This window comes from Podarcis muralis, chromosome 7, assembly GCF_964188315.1.
Source record: "Podarcis muralis chromosome 7, rPodMur119.hap1.1, whole genome shotgun sequence".
NCBI classification, from domain to species: domain Eukaryota; kingdom Metazoa; phylum Chordata; class Lepidosauria; order Squamata; family Lacertidae; genus Podarcis; species Podarcis muralis.
Window position 1 is genome coordinate 91,637,570 of NC_135661.1, and position 25,595 is coordinate 91,663,164.

The 25,595-nt window shown below is 56.2% G+C and overlaps 2 protein-coding genes across 6 annotated transcripts in view; one reads left to right on the forward strand and one right to left on the reverse strand.

The window, feature by feature from the left end:
- The first annotated feature begins 2,189 nt into the window (after nucleotides 1-2,189).
- On the forward strand, nucleotides 2,190-13,312 carry KCNK6 (potassium two pore domain channel subfamily K member 6). Its single transcript, XM_028741783.2, has 3 exons — nucleotides 2,190-2,614; nucleotides 10,328-10,723; nucleotides 12,277-13,312. Exons 1-3 carry the CDS (start codon nucleotides 2,305-2,307, stop codon nucleotides 12,510-12,512), a joined length of 942 nt encoding a protein of 313 aa, XP_028597616.2. The 5' UTR covers nucleotides 2,190-2,304; the 3' UTR covers nucleotides 12,513-13,312.
- Nucleotides 13,313-13,585: 273 nt separating this feature from the next.
- Nucleotides 13,586-25,595, reverse strand: part of LTBP4 (latent transforming growth factor beta binding protein 4) — a 53,698-nt gene continuing 41,688 nt past the window's right edge. For all 5 annotated transcript variants that reach the window (XM_077932466.1, XM_077932463.1, XM_077932467.1 and 2 more), the window contains 11 exons: nucleotides 25,002-25,133; nucleotides 23,047-23,172; nucleotides 22,708-22,851; nucleotides 22,360-22,584; nucleotides 21,277-21,351; nucleotides 20,987-21,115; nucleotides 20,195-20,344; nucleotides 18,262-18,414; nucleotides 16,517-16,900; nucleotides 14,908-15,057; nucleotides 13,586-14,760 (listed from right to left, as the gene is read on the reverse strand). In XM_077932466.1, the coding sequence (XP_077788592.1) occupies nucleotides 14,612-14,760; nucleotides 14,908-15,057; nucleotides 16,517-16,900; nucleotides 18,262-18,414; nucleotides 20,195-20,344; nucleotides 20,987-21,115; nucleotides 21,277-21,351; nucleotides 22,360-22,584; nucleotides 22,708-22,851; nucleotides 23,047-23,172; nucleotides 25,002-25,133 (1,817 nt within the window). In that variant the 3' untranslated portion in view covers nucleotides 13,586-14,611. The remainder of the gene's footprint in view (nucleotides 14,761-14,907; nucleotides 15,058-16,516; nucleotides 16,901-18,261; nucleotides 18,415-20,194; nucleotides 20,345-20,986; nucleotides 21,116-21,276; nucleotides 21,352-22,359; nucleotides 22,585-22,707; nucleotides 22,852-23,046; nucleotides 23,173-25,001; nucleotides 25,134-25,595) is intronic.

Sequence of the window (25,595 nt, forward strand, 5' to 3'; positions counted from 1 at the left end):
TGGAAGTAGGTGTTTTGATTTGTGAACTTTGCCTTGGAAGCAGAACAGGTTCCGCTTCCTGTTGAGTGTGTTCCATTTGTAAACTGAGCCCCCCACTGCTATGGGAAAGCACACCTTGGTTTAAGAACGCTTTGGTTTAAGAACGCACTTCTGGAACGGATTAAGTTCATAAACCACTGTATCAGTCTTCTCAGTTCCAATGGCATTTAGGACCCAGGGAAGTCAGATACAGTGGTACCTTGGTTGTCAGACTTAATCTGTTCCAGGAGTCGGGTCGACTCCTGGAACTGTTCGAAAACCAAGGCACGGCTTCCAATTGGCTGCAGGAGCTTCCTGCACTCAATCAGAAGCCGCGTCGGATGTTTGGCTTCCGAAAAACGTTTGCAAACTGCAACATTCACTTCCGGGTTTGTGGCGTTCGGGAGCTGATTTGTTCAGGAGCCAAGCCGTTCGACAACCAAGGTATAAGGTGAGGGATGAGTGAGCCCTCCATAATCCCTGAGATGTACAGTCACTTCTGTCTGCAGGGCCTTCCCAAGGAGTCATGATATCCTGCCCCAAGAGCAGGGGTCAGCAACCTTTTTCAGCAGGGGGCCGGTCCACTGTCCCTCAGACCATTTGGTGGGCTGGACTATATTTTGAAAAAAAAAAAAGAACAAATTCCTATGCCCCACAAATAACCCAGAGATGCATTTTAAATAAAAGGACACATTCTACTCATGTAAAAATATGCATATTCCCGGACCGTCCGCAGGCCAGATTGAGAAGGCGATTGGGCCGCATCCGGCCCCCAGGCCTTAGGTTGCCTACCCCTGCCCAAGAATGTCAGACAGATAACCATCTCAATCACAATGCCTACCCACCCCATAGTGGGATGAAGCCTGGACAAGACAAAGTGGTGTTTTGACTTGACTCAGGTACCAGGGAACTGTAAATACTTTCCTTTGTATTGTGATGGAGTAAGTGTGAAAGACTATATTTGAGTGGCAGGGACATGCCTGGATCTCAGGTTCTACCTGTGACCACACCTTTTCTGTGATGCTTCTGGAAATGTATTATGGGAAACTCTTAAAAACTGATGAAACTGGGCTTTTGGCTGCTTCGTCTTTGTGGTAGTGGGAAGTCTTGATGCAGCAATAAAGATCAGGCCTACAGGCCGCTGTTTTGCTTCTGTCTCCTGGCTGAAGTCTCCAAGGTTAGGCGATTGTGGGGTGCTCCAATGACTCCCTTATACACCAGGGAGAGGCAATTCTAGAAGAGACTGGCGTTAGCCCCAAGGGGAAAAGAAATATTATGTCAAATCTAAATAAAATGATATAAAGGGAAAAATTGGAGACATAATAGTTGAAATGTATAACATAGAATAAGATTTGAAAAAGGGTAAGGCACTGCTGAATACGATTGTGTAAAAGGGAACACAGAAAAGGGAGATGTGAGGAAGTCAGGAAGGAGGGTTATGAAAACAATAAGTAAGAAACTGGATTTTTATGTCTTTTTTATGTCTTTTTGCTTCTACTTTTTTATGTTTTGTATTGCATTTTTCTGTTTTTATTTGATTGTAATAATGTTCTTTTTTCTTTCCTTTTTTTGGTTTTGATTGTGAAGTTTGTTTTATTGTTTAAAATCTCAATAAATATCTTTTTTAAAAAAAATAGCCCCAAGGGGAAAAGCTCTCCCCACACCAGTGAAAGACACCAGAAAAACCCTCCCTGCAGGAATATCAGCCCTGCTGGGAAGACCGGCCTGCTGCCCACGCCAAGCCTCCTATTGCGCTCATTCTTGCCCGTCCTGAAAAGGCGCTTCATTTGGGGTGGGATGTGAAAAGGAAACTGCACGCCAGAATCTCAAGGCGATCTCTGAACGGTACTCGCTGCCCTCCTTGCGCGCAGGGGTCGCCGTCGCTTGGGGACGGAGCAGCTGTTTGGAAGCAGCAGCCGGGTGGGGCTGAGAAAGGCGCTTTCCCCCCTGGGTTCTCCGGGGGCAAAGAAGCAGCGTCCCTGAGCATGGGCAGAGCGCCTCCCGCCTCGGCTTGGGCTGGCAGGGGTGCGCCGAGGCGCTTCCGCGTGCCGGCCCCTCGGGGTGCTCGCTCCCTCCCCTGGGCGGCGCCGGCTGCTGCCAGGTGCGACGGGAGGCGGGCGCGGCTCCGCCCGACGGGAGGGGCTTGGCCGGGCCGCCTAAGAGGCTGGCTCGCCGCGTCGCCGGGACGAGTGGGGTGCGTGGCGGCCTCCACCCGCTCCCAGAGCCGCTTCCCGCAGCGCCCCGCCGCCGGCCGAGCGGGCAAGTGCCGCCGTCGTCGGGGCGGCCATGCGGCGCTGCGCCCTGCTGGCCGGCTTCGCGCTGGGCTACGTGGGCTACCTGCTGCTGGGCGCGCTCGTCATCTCGGCGGTGGAGCGGCCCTACGAGAGCCGGCTGCGCGCCGAGCTGCGCGCTCTCAAGGCCGCCTTCCTGCGCGAGAGCCCCTGCCTGCCCGAGCCCGCCCTCGAAAGCTTCCTGGGCGCCGTCCTGAGCGCCAACCGCCACGGCGTGGCTCTGCTCCGCAACGGCTCGGCCGCCCCGTCCAACTGGGACTTCGCCTCCGCCTTCTTCTTCTCCAGCACCTTGATCACCACCGTCGGTGAGTCGCCGGGCGAGACGGGGTGGAGGCGCCTGCGGAGCCCGCCGGGGACTCCAGCCGGGGCCCCCAGGCTCCCTCCCCGCGGGGCCCCGACGCCAGTCCCCGCTAGGGCGGCCGGTGCGCAGAGCCGCTTTCCCTGCTCTGTTCCAAGGGGAAAGTTCTCTCTGCGCTTATCGCACCGCGCAGCCGTCGGCTTGTTTGCTCAGCTTCCGCAGAGTTCAGTGTGACTTACTCCCGAGTAAGCACGCACTGGACTAATGCATCCTGAAGCGAGTCCTCCTTCCAGCTAAAGGAACCTGGCAGTTTGGGGAGTGGGCGTCCATCCAAGTGCGAGGGCCTGCCGAGGCAGGGTGGCAGGGTGAGGCAGGCTGTGGTCCCGGGCACAGAGTTGCAAAGGTGGAAGGGGCTCCAAAGGGGCATCTAGCCCAACCCTCTCCACTCCAGGATTGACAGCTAAAGGAGGGGGGACTGGGGGAGGGCTGAGAGGTTTTTTTTGGGGGGGGGTGTCACCTGCAGGATGGTGATGCGGCTTCCTGGTTTCCAGGCAGAAGTTTGTATGTGGGGCTTCTGACATGAAATAGAGGAACTGCAGCCCTGCGGGGGTGGGGAACCCCCCCCCCCCACCTTGACCCCCAGACCCATATCCTGCTCCTAGGAGCTCAGTCCCAGGAGCAGCACCAGCTGTTCCTCCAAGATGTGGCATCTTGGTACCCCTTACAAGAACCCTGTGGTGCTGGTCTTACCAAGCCAGCCAATGCCAGGATTATAGCCATGCTGGGGCAGTTGTGGGGCTCAACGTGTGGCTTAAGACATGACCCCCCCCCCCCCGCCAGCCTCTGCAGCTCGGCTTCCTTGTTCCTGCTTCCTCCAAGAGGCGCTGGTGGCCACCCTTGGCGGCTCAATGGTTTCTTCTTTTCCAGTGTTTCCTGCAAGCGAGGAGCAATGGAGGAGGTGGGGGTTGCAGAGGTTAACTGCAGCCAGCTGCGAGAGTGTTTGCCTGTGGGGCGGGAGAGCCTGGCCCTCTCTGGCTGCGCTCTGCCCAGGACTCGCCTGCCAGCGCAGCTTTCTGATCCAAGTTCCCTACATCCTGTTTTTATCCTGGTGGGTGTGGACACAACAAGGACTGAGTCACTCCCCAGCTGTACAGGAGTCCTGGACTGCAGAGCTAGGCCCAGTTCCTAGCGGGAGGGGGCCGGGGTGACATTTGGGAGGAGAAGCGCCCATCTCTTCCAGCACTCTGGGGAAGAAGCCTGCAAGCTGGACCATGCAGAGCGCAGCTGAGCTGGGGAACTCCCTCCTGCAGGCCCTTAACTTGGATGACTTTAAAAGAGGATTAGACAAAAGGGGCTCTGATGGCTCCACAGCTGGAGGCACTGATGAGGCATCTGAATCCTAGTTGCTGGAAGCCACAGGAGAGGCGAGAGAGGGCTGCTCTCGCACTCGGATCTCATAACCTGCCTCCATCTGCTCAGCCACTGTGAGAGCTGGAGGCTGGACTAGATGGGGACCCCTTTGGCTTGACCCAGCAGGCTCTCCTTGCCTCCTTCTGACCAGCAGTGACCCCACCTGGTTCCGCCAAGCAGCTGGCACTGGGGGCCCTTTCCTGCCTCTGACTGCGGAGGGAGAGACAGGGCCAGCGGAGCTAGGAGCCATCGGTGTCGCCTCTCAGTTGGGCAGTTGAGTTGGGATCCCTGCCTTGCAGGGGGTGGAACCAGAAGACCCTCGACAGCCTTCAGAGGGTGGGGGGTGGGGGTGGGAAGCTGCGGCCTGCCCTTGGTTCCTGGAGGGGGAAACGCTGCGCATCATGGAAAGTGGCAGGCAGCATGTTCTCCACAGGAAGTCAGTTGCCCTCCCCGCTCTCAGCGCATGTGGTGGCCTCCCTTTGCTCTGCTCAACCGCAACCCTCCGGAGACGTTGCCCCATCTCTGTGGGGATGCTGTAGAGCTGGGAAATGGGGAACCTCTCCCGGGCCTTGAGCAACTCCCCTGGGAGGGAGCTGGCCTCATTTTGGCCCCCAAGTGGCTTGTAAAGGTAAAGGGACCCCTGACCATTAGGTCCAGTTGTGGCCGACTCTGGGGTTGCGGCGCTCATCTCGCTTTACTGGCCGAGGGAGCCGGCATCCAGCTTCCGGGTCATGTGGCCAGCATGACTAAGCCGCTTCTGGCGAACCAGAGCAGCGCACGGAAACACCGTTTACCTTCCCGCCAGAGCGGTACCTATTTATCTACTTGCACTTTGAGGTGCTTTCGAACTGCTAGGTTGGCAGGAGCAGCGACCGAGCAACGGGAGCTCACCCCGTCGCGGGGATTCAAACCGCCGACCTTCTGATCGGCAAGCCCTAGGCTCTGTGGTTTAACCCATGGCACCACCCGTGTCCCATTGGCTTTAAAAGAGGATCAGACAAATTCATAGAGGAGGAGGAGGAGGAGGACTGTCAATGGCCAAGATGGCAATTGTCTCTTGGTCTCACTTGCTGGAAACGGCTGGAGGGGAGAGGGCTGCTCTTGTGCCCAAATTCTGCTTTGCGGCTTCTGGTTGGCCTCTGGGAGAGCAGGATGGGCCATGGGCCTGATCCAGCAGCCAGGCTCTTCTTATAGTCTTACGCAACCTCCAGGTCCAGAGGCAGTCTACAGTGGTACCTCAGTTACATATGCTTCAGGTTACATACGCTTCAGGTTACAGACTCCGCTAACCCAGAAATATTGCTTCAGGTTAAGAACTTTGCTTCAGAATGAAAACAGAAATCGTGCTCTGGCAGCAGAGCGGCAGCAGGAGGCCCCATTAGCTAAAGTGGTGCTTCAGGTTAAGTACAGTTTCAGGTTAAGAACGGACCTCCGGAACGAATTAAGTACGTAACCCGAGGTACCACTGTATCTGGATTCCTGGGTTCTTCAAGGTATTTGGCCACTGCGAAAAGATGGGCCATGGGTCTGAGCCAGCAGCCAGCCTGCCTCTCCTTAAGGTAAAAGGTAAAGGTACCCCTGCCCATACGGGCCAGTCTTGACAGACTCTAGGGTTGTGTGCCCATCTCACTTAAGAGGCCGGGGGCCAGCGCTGTCCGGAGACACTTCCGGGTCACGTGCCCAGCGTGACGAAGCTGCATCTGGCAAGCCAGCGCAGCACACGGAACGCCGTTTACCTTCCCGCCAGTAAGCGGTCCCTATTTATCTACTTGCACCCGGGGGTGCTTTCGAACTGCTAGGTGGGCAGGCGCTGGGACCGAACGACGGGAGCGCACCCCGCCGCGGGGATTCGAACCACCGACCATGCGATCGGGCAAGTCCTAGGCGCTGAGGTTTTACCCACAGCGCCACCCGCATCCCTGGCCTCTCCTTAGCTTCTTATTTTTTTTTTGATTCCTTTAATTTAGGGGAAAGGCAAGGAAGGGGAGCAGACATGGCAGAGATGATGCCTGAAGTGGAGAATGTGGGTCATCCTCCAGCCCCACATAGGGTTCCCAAAGTCCTACCCTCTGCGATGCAGGAATTGCAGTCAGAGAATATCTGACAGGTGGCCATCAACCCTCTGCTTTGAAACCTCCAGGGAAGCAGAGCCACCGCTTTCCCCAGAAAACGGCCCTTTTTGTGCCTTGTCAGGGTGAGAAAATTCCTGGTCTTGAAATCCCTGCCATCGAGCTTCTCTGAAGGGCCCCTTGAGATTGGAGTCTCCTTGGAGAGACTCTTCCAGGGGAAGAGGGAGGTGGACAAGGAGGCCGGCCAGATCTGCTGCTGCAGCTGCTGCCCCTGCTTAGCCCACGGAAGTAGACTGGCACCATGCCAGCCCTGTCTGGGCTCATGGCTCTCCTCTCTCCCCATGGTTGACTGACCGAACCCAAAGGGTGCTCATCAATGGTTCCTCTTCATCCTGGAGAAGAGTGACTAGTGGGGTGCCACAGGGTTCTGTCTTGGGCCCGGTCTTATTCAACATCCCTATCAACGACTTGGATGATGGACTCAAGGGCATCCTGATCAAATTTGCAGATGACACCAAACTGGGAGGGGTGGCTAACACCCCAGAGGACAGGATCACACTTCAAAACGACCTTGACAGATTAGAGAACTGGGCCAAAACAAACAAGATGAACTTTAACAGGGAGAAATGTAAAGTATTGCACTTGGGCAAAAAAAATGAGAGGCACAAATACAAGATGGGTGACACCTGGCTTGAGAGCAGTACATGTGAAAAGGATCTAGGAGTCTTGGTGGACCACAAACTTGACATGAGCCAACAGTGTGACGCGGCAGCTAAAAAAGCCAATGCAATTCTGGGCTGCATCAATAGGAGTATAGCATCTAGATCAAGGGAAGTAATAGTGCCACTGTATTCTGCTCTGGTCAGACCTCACCTGGAGTACTGTGTCCAGTTCTGGGCACCACAGTTCAAGAAGGACACTGACAAACTGGAACGTGTCCAGAGGAGGGCAACCAAAATGGTCAAAGGCCTGGAAACGATGCCTTATGGGGAACGGCTAAGGGAGCTGGGCATGTTTAGCCTGGAGAAGAGGAGGTTAAGGGGTGATATGATAGCCATGTTCAAATATATAAAAGGATGTCACATAGAGGAGGGAGAAAGGTTGTTTTCTGCTGCTCCAGAGAAGCGGACACGGAGCAATGGATCCAAACTACAAGAAAGAAGATTCCACCTAAACATTAGGAAGAACTTCCTGACAGTAAGAGCTGTTTGACAGTGGAATTTGCTGCCAAGGAGTGTGGTGGAGTCTCCTTCTTTGGAGGTCTTTAAGCAGAGGCTTGACAACCATATGTCAGGAGTGCTCTGATGGTGTTTCCTGCTTGGCAGGGGCTTGGACTCGATGGCCCTTGAGGTCTATTCCAACTCTATGATTCTATGATTCATCTGAGGTGAGGCAGCACCATGTCTTGCCTTGAACAGGCGGGGCATTAAAGGAGGGCCATTGCCCAGCCAGGGCATCTCCCCAGTGCGGCTCATCAGGTGGAACTGGCTGCCCATTCACGGGGCAGGGGCTTCCCGGTTGGCACAATGTGTGAATTGCTGTGATTGTGCTGTTCTAATAATTGGGCTTCCCCAGCCACTCTGGGCAGCATCCAACAGATTAAAAACAGAATAAAACATCAAACATTAAAAACTTCCATATACAGGGCTGCCTTCAGATATCTTCTAAAAGTCAGATAGTTCTTTATCTCCTTGACATCTGATGGGAGGGCATTCCATAGGGCAGGTGCCACCACCAAGAAGGCCCTCTGCCTGGTTCCCTGTAACCTCCCTTCTCGCAATGAGGGAACTGCTAGAAGGCCCTTGGAGCTGGACCTCAGTGTCCGGGCTGGATAATGGGGGTGGAGATGCTCCTTCAGGTATACTGGGCCGAGGCCGTTTAGGGCTTTTAAGGTCAGCACCAACACTTTGAATTGTGCTCGGAGACGTTCTGGGAGCCAATGCAGATCTCTCAGGACCGGTGTTATGTGGTCTCGGCGGCTGCCCCCAGTCACCAGTCTAGGTGCCACATTCTGGATTAGTTGCAGTTTCCGAGTCACCTTTAAAGGGAGCCCCACGTAGAGCGCATTGCAGTAGTCCAAGCGGGAGATAACTAGAGCATGCACCACTCTGGCAAGATAGTTAGCGGGCAGGGAGGGTCTCATCCTGTGTACCAGATGGAGCTGGGAGACAGCTGCCCTGGACACAGAATTAACCTGCACCTCCACGTACAGCTGTGTGTCCAAAATGTCTCTGCGCACCTGCTCCTTCAGGGACACAGTTGCCCCATTCAGGACCAGGGAGTCCCCCACACCTGTTGTTGGAGGCTGTCTGTCTTCAGCATCACTGGTCAGAAGGATGGGTCACAGGTTTGATTTAAAAGCTAATAAATTAAGGTGTAGCCCCATTGCAGGTATTTCTTGTGTGATGTGTGTGTTTGTGTGCATTTCAATGAACTGAACAGAATGAAAGCTTGTGAGTCATTTGGGGCAGGGAAGCAAGAGAGAGAGAGTGTATGAACTTTTAAAAGTTGTTATTTTGACATTATGGCTTTATAGATTATAAATGCCTTATTGATTTAATCGTGTAATATGACTTATGCTGTCATTGTGACATTTAGCTTGCTTTTTTTAGTTGGTTGGTTAAACAGTGTTTCGTTTATTCGTTGATTCCATTTGCATACTGCCCTTCATCCATGGATCTCGGTGGTTCACAACAGAACAGCGCAAGATAAAAAAATACATCATAAAAACAAGAGCCCCAAATCCTGCACAAGCCCCCTCCCAAAAAGACAGAAGTGGAGTCTAGGCAAGTTCATATGGGGAGAGGCTGGGCTTTACGTTTTCTGGTTTTGTAGATTGTAAGTGTTTTACTGATGATTTGCTAATTATAGGATTTATGCTGTACTTTGAATCATATAATTGTAGAATTGGAAGGGAACCTCAGGGTCATCTAGTCCAACCCCCTTTCAATGCAGGAACCTCAGTTCTTCTCTGCTTCCTCCGAGGAAGGAGAGTTGAGCACCTTCCCAGGGAGTCTGTTCCCCAGTCCAACGGCTCTTTCTGTCAGTTGCCTAGAGCCTGGTGCTGAGAATGCCCTGGTTGCAGGTTCAATCCCCCTCTGGGACAACTGCATATTCCTGCGTTGCTGCGGGTTGGGCTGGATGACCGCTGGGGGTCCCCCTTCCAACTCTACAAATTCTGTGATTCTACCAGATTTCTTTTTGAGGGCCTCCTGGATGCCAGCAAACCTTTGGCTCCTCTCCCCCTGGCAGCCTTGGCTCTATTTTCTTTGGCTAAAAATAGCCTCCTGCTTCAGCCGTTTGTTCCTCATATGATCGGCCTTTATCTCGCACATGTCAGCATCCTTTGTGCGCTGCTGGGAGGGGCAGCGCTTTGCCAAAGCCCCCGAGCTTTTGCCCTGCTGTTGCTCTGAGAAGAAGCCTCCTCTGGAGGAGAAACAGGATCATGTGGCCGACCCAAGTCTCGAGGGCAGCCCAGCCTCCCTTGCCCCAAAGTGCCTGTTTACTGCATTACGAGCTCACCTTTTTCCTCCAAGGAGCTCCAAGTGACATACATATGTCTCTCCCCCCCCCATCTCATTTAAACCGCACAACGACCCTGTGAGGTAGGTCAGGCTAGGAGGCAGGGACTGGCCCCCAGGGTCGCCCAGTGAGCTTCATGGCTGAGGGGGACGGGATTTGAACCCAGGTCTTTCCAAGGTCCTAGCTGGGGAAACCCAGCCAGATGGGCAGGGTATAAATAATAAATTTTCATTATTATTATTATTATTATTATTATTATTTATTATGACTAATGCATATCTGCCTTCTGTGGGGTGGCAAAGATCTGATCTGATCTGCCCAGGTCCTCCCCCAGGACCCCTAGAAGCCGCCCTCAGCCCCACTCTGCCCTTTCAATGATCCTGTTCAAGGTCAGATATCCAAAGCGCCCTGTTCCCTTTCCATCAGGTATACCCAAAGTGGGCAGTGGGGTTACCTGGAGGTGGGGTTGCGAAGAGACAAGGGGGCGGCTGAAAGCTGTTTGTTGAATTAATTCAACCGAAGAGTGTCAGTTTTCCCTTGCCTGGGTTGGAGGTCCTTAAGCAGAAGCTGGAGGGCTTCTTTTGAGCTGGGACTCCTGCCTTGCAGGGGGGCTGGACTAGAAGACCTTTGGGGGTCCCATAAGACCCCTGTGCCCCTCCTTGCCCCCTATGGGACTCCTCCTGCCAGCCCTTGCCCTTCTCCTCCCTCCCTCCCTGCAGGCTACGGCTACACCACACCTCTCTCGGACGCGGGCAAGGCCTTCTGCATCTTCTACGCGCTGCTGGGCGTCCCCTTCACCATGCTGGTGCTCACGGCCACCGCCCAGCGCCTGCTGGGCACCTTCACCTCCGGCCCCCTGGAGTACCTGGCGCTGCGCTGTGGCCACAGCCGGCGGGCGCTCTCCTGCGGGCACCTCGTCTTCCTGGCACTGGTGGTGCTGGTGGCCTTCTTCCTGATCCCGGCCGCCATCTTCAGTGCCCTGGAGGAGTCCTGGAGCTTCCTGGACGCCTTCTACTTCTGCTTCATCTCCCTCTGCACCATCGGCCTGGGTGACTACGTCCCCGGGGAGCAGCCCGGCCAGCGCCTCCGCTCCCTCTACAAGGTCTCCATCACCGGTGAGCAGCTCTGCGCCGGCCGAGGGCAAGGCGGGCAGCGGGGGTGAGCAGGGCCGGGTTGAGGTTTGATGAGGCCCTCAGCTCCTGAAGGGAATGGGGCCCTTTCTATGTCCAGCTGTCCTTTGTCAACAACAAATCATCACTGGGTTTTATTGGTGTTGAATACAGTCATACCTCGGGTTACAGACGCTTCTGGTTGTGTGTTTTTCGGTTGTGCACCGCTCTGAACCTGGAAGTATCAGAACGGGTTACTTCTAGGTTTCAGCGCTCGCGCATGCGCAAAAACACTAAATAATGCTTTGTGCATGCACAGAAGCACCTAATTGCGACCAGCCCGTGTGCAGACCCAGCGCTGCGGGTTACGAACATGCCTCCCGCATGGATCACGTTCGCAAACCGAGCATCCACTGTATATGGTAATTGATGGACCTCATAGGTATCTCAAGCCATTTGCCCATGTTGCCCTGCAAGCAGTCCATGCAGAATGTGGGACCCTATATATAGAAAGGAGCAAAGCAGGGATATTTGAGGGAGCAGGCGAGCAGGCAGGGCCCATGACTTGCATCCTAGGAGCCGACACAACACAAAACACAGTTGCTGTACGTAGGTTTTATTTTACAGTGGTTCTGATCCAGTGATCCTGGTTGCGAACAGGATCCGTTCCGGAGGCCCGTTCGCAACATGAAAAGAGTGCAACCTGCAGTGGCGCGTCTGCTCATGCGCATGACGTTATTTTGTGCTTCTGTGCATGCATGAGCATTGAAACCCGGAAGTAACCCTTTCCGGTACTTCCGGGTCGCTGTGGGACGTAACCTGAAAGAACGTAACATGAAGCGGACATAACCAGAGATATGACTGTATTTGTTTTTTCTCTTATATTTTGGAAATCTACGTCCACTTGTTTTTTCCCTTTAATTTTTTTTGAGGCCCCCAAGAGAGTGGGGCCCTAAGCTAGAGCTTGTTGAGCTTATACATAAATCCGGCACTGGGGGTGAGGATAGTTACAACTGCGGGACTCCCTGCTGCAGGAGCTGGCCATGGCTTTGAAAGAGAACTGGGCCGATCCATGGAGCAGAGCTGGCTCCCAGTCAGGATGGCTTTGCTCTGCCCTCCACCATTGGAGGCAGCCGTGCTTCTGAATATCAGTCTCTGGAAACGGCAGGAGGGGAGAGGGAGGGGCTCTCACGGTCTGCTTTTCCCCCAGAGGCCCCTGGACTCTGGGACAGGCGGGTCCTTGGGCCTGATCCAGCAGGTTCTCCTTGCGGAGCCTCCATGCCCAGGGACAGTCTACCTCTGAAAGGGGGAACTGCAGGGGCAGAGTCCTCTTGCGCTTCCCTCCGGGGCAAGTGATCAGCATCCAGAAGCTGGCGGTGGTCTTTTGGGGGGAAGGCGAGGGTCCTCTGAGCTGCTCCAAGCGCCGCAGCCTTGGCTGGAGGAAGCCCCAAAGCGGTGGGCGGGCCGACGGGCGCTTCTGCCTTGCGCCAGCCCATGTGGGGAGGGGGGTGCTGGTCCCGCCTGCCCTGCCCTGCAACCCCCTCTTTCTTTCCCCCCAGTTTACCTCCTGCTGGGGCTGATGGCCATGCTGCTGCTGCTGCAGACCTTCCACCGGCTGGCCGAGCTGCACGGCCTCTCCGACCTGGTCTTGCTCCCCCAGGAGCAGCCCTGCCAGGAAGACCACCAGCGCATCCTGGACGACCCCCCGCCTCCCCCGGAGCCCCGCCAGGCGGAGAAGACCCCTGTGCAGCCCAGCCCGGGGGGGCAGGCCAACTACTCCTCCATCAACAGATGATCAAGCTGCGGGGATTCCCCGCAGAGGCCCCTTTCCTGGGGGGGGTGTGCCTGTTTTACTCCCCTGCCACCCTGTATGCTGAGCCTCTGCCCATGTACAAAGCTTCCTTCTCCTTGGCCCTGTGCTCTTGGTGGGGGGGGGGGAGGAGAAAGCCCCTCTCTGTGGGCAGGGCCTGAACAAGACCCCGGCTGCTTCCTTTGGCCTTCCAGATTCACATTTCTCGGGTAGTGATTTTATTTGAAAAAGAACAAAGAATGACGTTGGAACTCACGGACACTTGATTCCACACAGGGATACGAGATTCTGCTGTTGGGGGTGGGCTTCTCTCACGTCCCCCACCCAAATGGCACAGGCTCTATTGCTGCCCCCCCCCCCCCACCGCTGAGGCTGCCTAGATTTGCCCCTGAGCAGATTTAACAAGGCCCCTCAGTGGGCAATGGGTCACCCCTCGCCCTGTTCCCCTCTCTATGGGGGGGGGTGGGTTTGCTTTCCACCCTTGCCCCCCACAACTTGCAGAGAGCAGCTGCTGGGTTTTAATTTGAACTACAAAACAGGGGCTTCCACCTTGCAGAACCTCATCTCCAGCCAGGACCAGCTTTGCAAGAGCTGAGCTGCTGCAGCCACAGCCCTGCTGCTGTCGGAGGGGAAACTGGCCACAAACAAGCCAGGGGGGTGGGGAGCAAGTTTTGGGGTGGAAGGGAGATGGGAGTCGACTCGCCAATATGAAGTGCCTTTTTGTCCTTTTGCTTTTAATGTACACTTTAATACTTTGTGGAATGAATGGAGAATATTTAAACGGATGGGTCTGGCTTCTGTGCCCTTCAGGGCAGTTTGTGGACGGGGGGGGGGGGCAGGTTTGAGGGCAGGAGACCTCGCAACCCCCCTGGCTGGTTTGAGGGCAGGAGACCTCGCAGGCGGCGAAGGGAGAAAGGGCACCCCACAAGTTGCTCCGCAGGCCCTCGCTGCCCCCCAGGGCTGGAACTGGGCTCTTTTCTGCCCCCCAACCTAAAACCACCCCCTGCCCTCTCCCCTCCCTGCCCCACCTCCCTTCCCAAGAGACACCCACTCCATCGCCTTTTGTAGAAAACCTTTATTGTTCTAGTAACAGCAGTGAGGGGGTGGCAGTGCCCCCGGAGCACCCATCTTGGGGCGGGCGAGGGGGGCGGCCTAAGCCAGGCAAGCAGGGGACTGGCCCTTGTTGCCTCGGGGGTGTGTGTCTGGATCTCCTAGGAAGGATGTGGGGCTGGTGGGGGGGTTTGAAGCCCTTCTCTGCCAGTTCTAGAGGCTGCAAGATCAAGGGGGCACATGGACCCAGTTTTGAATGTATTTTTCCAAAACCAACCCTCGGGGGGGGGGGGGAGGTTCTCCCCATCCTCATTACAGCTTTGGGATGGGGGGGGCACTTACCCCACATCGCAGCGGGGGGTGGCGGCCCACCCAGCAAGGCATCCTGGTTTTCTTTGGCGAACAGACTGGGTTGCCCAGGGGGCACCAGAGAATTTGGCCCAGGCAGACTCTGGGGCGAGGTGCACGAGGCTCCAGCATCTAAAGGCTCAGGAGGCTGGGGATGTGTGCGGAAAAGAGGGCGCAGGGCCTCGTGCAGAGTGCCTCTCCCTCCCTGAGGTGGTGCAGAAATAGCCTCTGTGCCACCCCCACCCCCCCAGCTGAGGAAAGTGGCCTGGCCTTTACAAAAGCATCTTCCAAAGGCATAAAAGCAATGGGGCAAATCCAGTGGGGCAGAGTGGAGGCTGTTTAAATTGGGGGGGGGGATGACAAGCTCAGTTTGCTGGATGCCACCCCTCCTTCCCAAGGCAGGTTCTTTTTTGATACAAGTATTTCCTCAACGATGGGTGATTAAATCCTATTTTGCGACTTCTGCGCTGATGCAGCAGGCCAGGTTGGGAGTGGACAAGAGCTGTTTCCGCCCCCCCCCCCCAATATAAGTGCATTTCCAGGCCGCCTCCTCTGGGTCTCCCTGGGTGAGGAGCCTCCATTTGCCAGGAGGGGGGGGAAGAGGAATTTTGTCCCGGGCCGCCCCTCCCCTCCCAGTCTATACAGGTAAATAAATACTTTTCCCCAGCCTCTTCCTCCCCGCTTGCTCAGGCTCGACTGCGGGGGGCAGGGACGCAGCGGGGGGGCTGCCCAGCGGGCACGGTGCCGCGGGGGCACAGGCAGCGGTAGGAGCCCTCCATGTTGAGGCAGCGCCCCCCTGGGCAGAGGTGCTCCGACTCGCCACACTCGTCGACATCTGCGGAAGAGGGAGAGAGAGACAAAACCTTGGCGTTGGCAAAGGGGCAGAGGCCAGTGGGGAGGAGCAATAGGGGGTTGGGCTGGGTGGCACTTAGGGGTCCCGCCCCCAGGCGTGCCAGGATGGCGGGGCGGGGGGCAGACTCACCCAGGCAGGCCATGCGGGCGGGGTCCAGGCGGTAGCCCTCATGGCAGTCGCAGGTGAATCCGTCGCCAACGCGGACGCAGCGCCCGTTCTCGCAGCCGCTCAGGATCCCACACTCCTCAGCCAGGAGACCCCCAAATCCCTCAAAGGGGCCTGGGGAGGGGGGCAAGAGAGATGGGCAAGCGGAAGAGGAAACGTGCCCAGGTCTGGTCTCCTCCCCGCAGGAAGGATTTTGTAGAGTTCGGAAAGGGCCGCGCAAGGATCCAGGGGGAAGGAGCAACGCCCCTGCAAGTGCAGCCCATGGGGCTTTCCAGCTTAGGAAAAAACAGTCTTTTTTCTGGGGGTACGCAGACCCCAAAACATTTTGTGAATCTTTTAGTACTTTTGTCCATTTACTGTACAGTGGTACCTCTGGATACGAACGGGATCCATTCCGGAGCCCCGTTCGCATCCAGAAGCAAACGTAACTAGCGATGGCAGGTCTGCGCACACGCACGTCACTTTTCGCCGCTTCTGCGCATGTGCGCGACGTCATTTTGAGCTTCTGCGCATGCGCGAGAGGCGAAACCTGGAGGTAACACGCTCCGTTACTTCTGGGTTGCTGCGGAGCGCAATCTGAACGCGCTCAACATGAAGCATATTCAACCCGAGGTATGACTGTACAGTCACACTTCATGTTACATTTGCTTCAGGTTGAGCGTTTTCAGGTTGCGTCCCGTGGAGACCCAGAAGTACCAGAAAGGGTTACTTCCGGGTTTCGCCGCTCGCGCATGCGCAGACGCGCAAAATGATGTCACGTGCATGTGCAGAAGCAGCAAATCGTGGAACGTGCAGACGCGGGTTGCGTTCTGCTCATGTTGCGAACGGGCCTCTGGAATGGATCCTGTTCGCAACCAGAGGTACCACTGTATTTATTTTTCCTGATTTGGACTATAAAACGGTGGTTTTCTCGAGTCAAAATAAGAGTACCCCTAAGCATTTTTTTAAGCAAAAAAAAAAGCACTGGAAAAAGCCAAGGGAGTCGTAGATGAACTTAACGCCCAGCCTGGAGAAAGATTTCCTCTCTCCTAACAGTAGAACTTGCGGATGTCCAATGAACAGATCCAGGGCAGATTTAGAAAAAAAGGGCCGATTCCTTTGGCACGAAGTTAAACTGTGGAACTCCCTCCCACCGGAGGCAGCTGCGGCCACAGGTCTGGATGGCTTTCAAATAGGGTAAGACCACATCCACGGTGACAGCTGGCTCTTAGCCATGATGGCTCTGCTCTGCCTCCTGTTGGAAACCGCAGAAGGGAAGAGGGGTCTTGGGTGCGGATCCTGATTGCGGAGGCTTCCCACTGGGACATCTGGCTGCCTGCGGTGTGAAGAGGACCCTGGACTATACGAGCCACAGACCTGATCTACTAGCCAGGCCCTTTTGATGGAACCTCCAGGTGCAGAGGCAGTCTACCTGGGTTCTTTGGGGTACCTGGCCCCTGTGAGAACAGGTTGGACTAGATGGGCCAATGGCCTCATCCACAGCAGGGTCACCCCCACTTCCCACCAGAGCCCCCCCCATCAGTCAGTGACAGTTCGCCCCATATGCCAGTTTGGGGGAGACCCCTCCACTCACCATAGTCCTCGCTGGCCCTTCCTGGCCGTTCCAGGTAGGAGCTGGATCCGCTGCGGGGCGGGGGGAGATGCCATTCGGGCTCGGGGGGGCTGCGGGGCCGGTACACCCCCCGGGGGGTCTCTTCGGGGCCCTCCCGCCTGGCCTCGCCGTAGGGCAGGTCCTCAAAGTCGGTGGCCTCGTAGGGCGAGGGGCCGTACAGGGAGTCGCGGGGGAAGAGGTCGTAGTCCGGCAGGCGGGGGGGTCCGGGGCGCGGCGGGGGGGCGAAGATCTCTGGGCCGTAGGGCAGACCGCCGTACTCAAAGGGCGGCCCCACACCTCCCGGGCGCGGCCCCGCTCCGTAGCTGGTGGGGGGGCGGAGGACGTTGCAGAGGGTCTCAAAGTCGTCTGGTTGGGGGGAGAAGGACATTGTTGGTCAGGGAGGAGGGTCACAAGGCCTCTTCTCTCCCCCCTTCCCAAGGGTCGGGGGGGGCATCTTCATGTGGGCCTGGGAGTGCCGTTACATGGGATTGGGACCCAGGCAGGGCCGGATTGAGGTTTGATGCGGCCCTCAGCTCCTGAAGGCAATGGGGCCCTTTCTATGTCCAGCTGTCCTTTGTCAGCAACAAATTGTCGCTGGTTTTTGTGTTGAATATATGCTAGATGGTCATTTATGGACCTCATAGGTATCTCAAGCCCTTTGCACATGTTGCCCTGCAACCAGTCCATGCAGAATGCCAGCACCCTATATATAGTAAAGGTAAAGGTACCCCTGCCCGTACGGGCCAGTCTTGACAGACTCTAGGGTTGTGCACCCATCTCACTCAAGAGACCGTGGGCCAGCGCTGTCCGGAGACACTTCCAGGTCACGTGGCCAGCGTGACAAGCTGCATCTGGCGAGCCAGAGCCCCACACAGAAACGCCGTTTACCTTCCCGCTAGTAAGTGGTCCCTATTTATCTACTTGCACTTTGAGGTGCTTTCGAACTGCTAGGTGGGCAGGCGCTGGGACCGAGCAGCAGGAGCGCACCCCGCCGCAGGGATTCGAACCGCCGACCTTTCGATCGGCAAGCCCTAGGCGCTGAGGCTTTTACCCACAGTGCCACCCACGTCCCACCCTATATATAGAAAGGAGCAAAGCAGGGATATTTTAGGGAGCAGGCTAGCAGGCGGGGCCCATGACTTACACCATATGAGCCGACAAAACACTAAACACTCTTGCTGGATGTAGGTTTTATTTGATTAGTTTTTTATCTTATATTTTGGAACTGCACATCCAGGTTTTCTCCCCATAATTTTTGGGGGGGCCCCAAGAGAGTGGGGCCCTAAGCTAGAGCTTGTTTTGCTTATATGTAAATCTGGCCCTGGTCTCAGGCCTCCCCCTCGTAGCGCAAGGGACTCAAAGGGGGAGAGAGGAAGCCTAACACTCGCCAACGTTGGAATGGCAACTAAATCAGCATTCAAACTCATGACTTTGGACTAAACATTAGGGGTGCAGTGGTACCTTGGTTGTCAAACGGCTTGGCTCCCAAACAAATTGGCTCCTGAACGCCGCAAACCCAGAAGTGAGTGTTGCGGTTTGTGAACGTTTCTCGAAGCTGAACGTCTGAGCCGCCTTGGTTTTCAAATGGACTCCCAGAACGGATTAAGTTTGACAACCAAGGTACCAGTGCCTTTGGCCCCTGGGAGGCCAGGATGATGGGCTTGATGGGCCTGATCCAGCAGGACTTCGGCTACACCGCCTTTCCCGCAGCCCCCCGTGGGTCTTACCTGAGTCCGGGGCTGGGCACAGCGCACAGTCCATGCTCCAGGCCTCGCCATAGAGGCAGCAGCACTCGGTGTAGGTGACCTGGCGGTCCAGGAGGGGGCGGCTGCAGACCAAGTCGGGCCCCACCTCTTGCCAGCACACGGCCAGGTTGTCATCTGGAAGGCGGGGAGAGCGGGAGAAATGGAGAAACCCCCCCAAGGCACATCTAGGGGGGCCAGGCTTCTTCCTGCCCCCTCCCCCCAGGGCCCAAACCTGCGCGGATCCTGTTCACACGGATCCGGCGGAGTGGTGGTGAAGTAAACACGGAGAGCCCAAATGACCAGATCTGGATCTGGGGCTGAGTTTACGGAACCAAGGGGGCAGATCCTGGAAAAAGTTTGGGATCCGCTGAGCTGGAGCATCAGCCCTCCGTAGGAATCTCACACGGAGTGATCCCTTCCAAAATCCTGAGGGATCAAACCGCAAAAGAACTGGTGAGGCTGAAGATGGCCAAAAAAAATTAGCCTCTGGACCCTACCACCACAAGATTTTGCAACAGCTAGCCCTTAACTTTGGGGAAAGAGGTGAGCCCAGAAGGGTTCAGAACTGCTTCCTCCAGGTCCACGGAGTTTGCACCCAGAGTTAAGTACGAGAAACGGAGGCCCAGCACACCTGCCCCCCCTCCCAGGTGCCCCCTGCCCGTGAATGGGACGCCGAGGGCCCCCCAGGCCCTTAACTGCCTTAGCCGCAAAGTGGGGAGGGAAGGGGGGTTCTGTGTTGCATTAAGGGCACCCCTAAATTGTCCCGCTCACTTGATCCCTGGGTTTCTCCAAAAACCAGGATGAGGAGCTGGGTTGGGCAAAGTGCTCCGGATGAATGAATCTGGGATCTCTGGAGAAGGATCACAGAACAGCAGATTTGGTAGCAGGGTCATCTTAAGCATATCTGAGGCGGGCAGCGGCTGGAGGGCGGCTCCTTTGGTGGGGAAGAGGCGGGGGCTGGATGTGGCGCCTCCTGGCTCAGCGGGCTGCTTTGTGCCGGGTGGCCACGTCAGGCTGCACGAGCGAGTGAGGGCGCATGTGCCGCTCCTGCCCAAACCGAGGTGTGATGGCCTGGAATTTGGACTCTGATGCTGAACCTGAGGGATCCCAGCCTGCACAGGAGTCCCCGCCTCCCAAACCAGCTGAGTCTGCTCTGGCTCCTGAGGTGATGGAGGACCCATTGGCTGCAGGTGCTCCACTCCCAGCCCTGTCAGACGAAGCTGAGGTTGCCTCTGGGTCCGGTAACCCTCCAGCCTCTCCTGAGCTGCAGAGGCTCAGGGCAGAGAGGCAGAGGGAACTAAGTTCCTGCATGAGGAGGGCTCGTCTCCAGGCCTGGCGAGGCGAGTCACCAGAAGATTGGGGCCACCTTATGCCTTGGGGCAGATAAAAGCCGGCCAGCCCCAGTCCCAAGTTGTGGGAGCAATATTGCTGGTTGCTAGTTCCTGCCTGAACCCTGTCCTGCTCTCCTGCCTGAGCTCCTGACCCAGCCTGGCTCCCTGCTTGCATGCCTGTCCCTGACTTCACCCGACTCCCTGCCCTGCACCCAGCTCCAGCTACTACGGACTGCCTCCACGTTGCACCTTTGACCATGGACCGGACTTGGACCACGCCTCTCGGGTAACGCATGGGACCAACACACAAGCCAACACTCTGCAGGAGTGGCGCACGCACCCTCGCTCACTCAGAGCGCTCATTCGGTGTTCCCTGGACTCTCGCCTGGCGCCCTCCAGAACTTGCCGCCCTGTGCCACTGGTCTCTATGGGTAAGACGGGCCTGGTTGGGAGGGAGCCCATGCAGGAATCAAAGGGAGGAAGGGAGTCAGAGGGAGGGCAGGATGGGTCAAGGAGAGGGAAACAGCCGAGGGGGGAAATTGGGAAGTGGGTGGGTGTGGGGAGGGGAGGGGTCTGCCCCATACCTGCGGTTTGACTGTCGTTGGTCACACAGCGGCGATGCGAAGCGTCCAGGACCAGAGGGGCGGCGCAGGAGCAGTAGTAGGAGCCAATGGTGTTGATGCAGCGCCCCCCCACGCAAGGCTCCGCCTCCTCGTCAAGGCACTCGTCGTTATCTAGGGAGGGACAAGGGGGGGGTCAGAAGAGCGGGGGGGGGCTTTGTTTTGCAAAATCAGAGAATTGCAGAGTCGGGAAAAGACGCCAAGGATCATGCAACCCTCTGCAATTTAGCTGGTTCTTAAAGTTTATACGCCACTCGATTGCAAAAACAACAGCTAAGCTTCTTCCAGAAAAATATAATATAGCTATCAATAATAGTTTAAGACGTTCAGAAATTTAATAGGCTTAAAACAGATTGAACATCTGAGTTAGGCTCAGTGCTTTCCCCCCCTGATGCACACCCCTAAACATTTTGTGAATCTTTCTACTTTTGTCCATTTACTGTCAAAATGAGAGTACCCCTAAACATTTATATTTTTAGGGGGAAAGCACTGGTTCGGCTTCTCTAAATGGGAACGTTTCAAGCACAGGGAAGGTGGCGCGGCCTGATTTCAAGAGGCAGGGAGTTCCAAAGGGTCAGGGTTAATTGATTTCTTGCCAATGTGGGCAGCCTGCGGCAGCTGCAGGAGTGCCAGGTCTGCTGATGCAGCTGGTCAAGTGGGCACGTTTGGGTGCGAGGAGGGACCTGTTTACCCGTGGGGTCCCTCAGGGCCATAATTGGGGCAGAAGGGGGTTCGGAGGCGGAGAGAGGCTCTCACCAATGCACTCCAAGTGCTGCGTCTCGTAGTAGTAGCCGTTGGGGCAGTAGCAGGCGTAGCCGGGGATCTTGTTGACGCAGACGCCCCCCTTGCACACCTGGGCGTTGAAGAGGGCGCACTCGTCCACATCTGGCCAGGACAAGAAGAGGGTCAGCGAGAGAGAGCTCCCCAGGACCAACGGCACAGCGCCTAGAAACCCCACTGCTTCCCGGGCGCCAAGGACAGACCCAGGAGGGTGGGCAGGGCACAGGTTCCCCCCGACAAAAGCCCCCCAAGAGACCAAATCTCACCTGCGAGGGCGGAGAGGCTTCCGGTGCCGGGGGCAGCAAAGCCGTTGCCGTGAGGACACAGGGCCTGGTACTCAGCTGGGGGGCGGAAGGAGGAGAGGACCCGTCAGCAGCGCCCAAGGACCCCCCGCTCCTGCCCTGCTTGCAGAACCCTGCAGAAGCTCGCCCCCCCATAACAGGCAGTGTGGCCTAGTGGTTGGAGTGTCAGACTAGGACATGGGTGGGCAAACTAAGGCCTGTGGGCCGGATCAGGCCCATTTGCCTTCTAAATCCGTTCTGTGTGTGTCGAAATCTCCGTTTGACTGAGCTACTCTTCCAGTTGAGCCTTTGGAATCTCCGAAGATGATTAACGACCTAAGCCTTTGATGAGGCTTCAGGCACGTTCACTCATTACACAGAGTATCCAAGCGGCAGAAGGACGAGAAATATGAGCTACATTGCTAAGAGTTTTATTTCTAACTACACAGACAGAAAAGAATATATAGCCTCTCTCTGTGAAAGGCAGAGAACAACTGGTACAAAGAAACGGGAAACCAGTAACATCAACATCCGTCTCCCGTGAGACTTCCAAGAGTCTGGAATATAAACAGAGTCTTGTGACTCCAAGCACTGCGCAGGGCGGACGCTCCAGGAATCGCCGCCTGGATTGCCAGCACGCGTGTTCTTTCCCTCTCCCTCCCAGGTGCCTCCTCCCTCCCTCCTCCTGGCTTCTCCCCATCCTGCCTAGAGGAGGAAGGGGGCTGGGCTTTGTTGGTGCCAGCCCCTCTCCGGAGCCCTTTTGTGTGCCACTCATCGTCCCTCCACCGCCACTGCTATCAGCCCTGACCACATGCAAGACACAGGAGCTGTGGTTGGCTGAGCGCCCCCTTGAGCGGCTGCCATTTAAAGCAGCCCCCATGTGGAGCCCTTTCGCTTGCTGCTCATCGTCCCTCCATCGCCGTTCATGCCCCCCCCAAATAGTCCAGCCCCCCAGGCCTAGCCTACCTCACAAGGTTGTTGTTGCGGGAATGAAATGAGACGAGGGCTCGAATCCCCCCTCAGGCTCTGGGCTCAGTGGACCCTTCCTGGCCTGAGTGGGGTCCTTACCTGTCCCTGGGGCGGGGCAGGCCTGGATGTGGCAGTCGACCCCCCAGCCGTGGCCCAGGCTGCAGCAGCACTCCTGGCGCGTGGCGTTCCAGGCCAAGACGTTCTCACAAGCCTGCGCTGCGTTGGGGTCATAGTAGCATTCCCGCCGGACGCCCTCGCCGGTCCCAGAGGGCCAGGTCTCGGGCCGCGGAGCCTCGGGGCGCCGAGGGAAGGCAGGAGGCCGCGCTGGAAAGGGCGGAAGGGGGGAGAGTTGGAGGAGGTCTGGGAAAGAGCAGCCGGGATGTCCAGGGGTGAAGCGACTCCCCAATGGTGAAAGGACCCCCCCAGCCCCAGCTCCAAGCCTCTCACCGGCTCCTGGCACAGCAACACAGCGCCCGATCATGGGGTCAAATTCTTCGCCCGCCCGGGGGCAGATGCAGAGGAAGGAGCCCTCCACATTCTCACAGGGGGCAGTGCCACACACCCCTTGCAGCATCTCACACTCGTTCATGTCTGTGGGCGGCAGCAAAGGCGGGGGTGATGGCAGAGGGACTCAATAGGGACCTGCCCCCACCTGCCCCGTCCCCTCTGCCCCTTGTCCCCCACCCGGAAGCATGCCAGGTCCCCTCGGAGGAAGCCCCTTCCCCAGGAGACCTTGGTGGAGAACGTGGGCATTGCCAACCTCCCTCGCTCGCCCCGGCCACGTACCCAGGCAATGGCGCCCGTCCCTGGCGCTCTCGTAGCCCTGGTCACAGATGCACTGGAAGGAGCCGGGCAGGTTGTGGCAGATGGCATGGGCGCCACAGAGGGAGCTGTTCTGGCACTCGTCCACATCTGGAAAACACCAGGGCAACCCACTCAGCACTCGCTCTCTCCCTCCACCCACCGCAGGCTTGTGTGGGGTGTGTTATGGAAGTAGCAGTCAAGTACAACATTCCTTGTTTTCCTAGAGTGGACATGCAGGAATGTTTGGACCAGCCAGTCGAAAACTTCCTGTTTCCTCCTGGCCTGGAGCATCCTTCCTCTTGCATGTGACTAGAGGTGGGCGTGACCTTACCTGTCCAGGTAACAAAAGGACAAGGCACACAGCACTCTCTCTGACTTCCTCCATCGTTGGAGCAGTTTTTAGCTAGAGATGTCTTGTTAGCTTCCAGCCACCAGAGGACACTGGGATTAACCCCATATGGGATAGATCCACATGTATATCCTTTGTAACTAAGTCCGCCTTCAGGGATCCAACTGCGAACTGATGATGTGAGTAAACTTGTTTTATATACTTTACACAAGACTGCCGTGTGTTTACAGTGGTGCCCCGCAAGACGAACGCCTCGCAAGACGGAAATCCTGCTAGACGAAAGGGTTTTCCGTTTTGGAGGCGCTTCGCAAAACGAATTTCCCTATGGGCTTCCTTCGCAAGACGAAAGCCCATAGGGAAATCTCCGGGACAGCGGGGAAGCGCAGCGCGTCTTCCCCACTGTCCTCGGACCTCCTCCGAAGGCTGGCGGCGGGCGGAGAGACCTCCTCCCGCCGCCAGCCTTCGTTTCTCCGCTATCCCGGACGGCTTTTGAAGGCAGGCGGGGGGGAGTAAAGACTTTTGCCCCCCGCCGGCCTTCAGAAGAGGTCCAGGACCTCTTCTGAAGGCCAGCGGGGGGCAAAAGTCTTTGCTCCCCCCTGCCTGCCTTCCCGGGGGCTTTTAAATCGCCCCGGGACAGCGGAGAAGTCCTCCGCTGTCCCGGGGCGATTTTAAAATGCTGGGGGTGGGAAGAAAAGCCCTTGCCCCCCCCCCAGCCTTCAGAAGAGGTCGGGGGACAGACTGTCCCCGGACCTGGTCCGAAGTCGGTTTCCATAGGAACGCATTGATTGATTTTCAATGCATTCCTATGGGAAACCGTGCTTCGCAAGACAAAAAACTCGCAAGAAGAAAAAACTTGCGGAACGAATTAATTTCGTCTTGCGAGGCACCACTGTATTCTTTTAAGAGGGATATAAGGGAACCTGCCAGGAACTTAATAGTGAGAGGCTGACACAAGCCTGCAACCAGTTATCTGCTGTACATTTAAAAGGGGAATGTAAAACTCTGCTAAGTAAAGGGACTTGCTAGCACAAGTTAGGAAGGATATTAATAAACAATCTATCCTCTCCTGCCTCCCTGAACATTCCCACAATGCACACAGCCCAAGTCTGAACATCTCAGCTTTCAGCCAACACACTGGGATTATCCCCATATGGGATAGATCCACATGTATTTAGTTATTTGTAACTAAGTCTGCCTTCAGGGATCCAACTGTGAACTGAATGTGTGAGTAAACTTGTTTTATATACTTTACACAAGACTGCTGTGTGTTTATTCTTTTAAGAGGGATAAAAGGGAACTTGCCAGGAATATACAATTCAATAGTGAATTGTATATAATAGTGAGAGGCTCACACGAGCCTGCAACCAGCTATCTGCTGTGCATTTAAAAGGGGAATGTGAAACTCTGCTAAGTTAAGGAACTTGCTAGCGCAAGTAAGGAAGGATATTAATAAACAATATATCCTCTCCTGCCTCCCTGAACATTCCCACAGCTTGCACCCCTTTGCCAGCCTGGCCCGGGGGCAGGAGGTGCCCCCTCCCACCTGATGAGTTTGCCCCTTTGTCACCCCTCCTCCCCCATGACTCACCCACACAGTCCCTGGTGGCTGTGGCCTGGTAGCCCGTCTGGCAGCTGGCGATGCAGTGGTAGGACCCCGGGGTATTTTCGCAGCGCTTCTCCCCACAGAGGCTCACGCCATACTCCTGGCATTCGTTGATGTCTGAAGGAAGGCCCCATAAGGGCAGGGGAGGAAAGAGAGGAAGGACCACGAAACGTGACGTCAAACATAAGAGCGGCCACAGAGCAGAGCGTCCAGCGTCCTGATCTCAAGGGGTCATACGATTTGAGAGCAATGGGGACTCTCCCCTCTTGCGGTTTGCAGCAACCGGGACTCGGAAAAAATGGGGGGCAGAGCCATTGCAGCTGAGAGCCATCCATAGCCGCCTCTCCTCCTCCATGGATTGGACTAATCCTTTCTAAAAGCCATCCAGGGCGGTGGCCGTCACTGTGGGAGGGAGTTCCACAGTTCAACTCGGCGAAGAAGGACTTTCTTTCCCCTGCCCTGAACCTTCCAGCATTCAGCTTCATCGGAGTCAAGAGCCTCTCAAGTCTGGAGGGATCTCCTCAGGAAAGAGCTTTTGCTCCTATGATGATGATGATGATGATGATTATTATTATTATT

Bases quoted from the DNA above. Each gene is read 5' to 3' on its own strand.
- KCNK6 (XM_028741783.2), top strand. From the start codon at position 2,305: ATGCGGCGCTGCGCCCTGCTGGCCGGCTTCGCGCTGGGCTACGTGGGC. The intron at 2,615-10,327 runs GTGAGTCGCCGG...CCCTCCCTGCAG, and splicing joins CACCTTGATCACCACCGTCG to GCTACGGCTACACCACACCT. The intron at 10,724-12,276 runs GTGAGCAGCTCT...CTTTCCCCCCAG, and splicing joins CTACAAGGTCTCCATCACCG to TTTACCTCCTGCTGGGGCTG.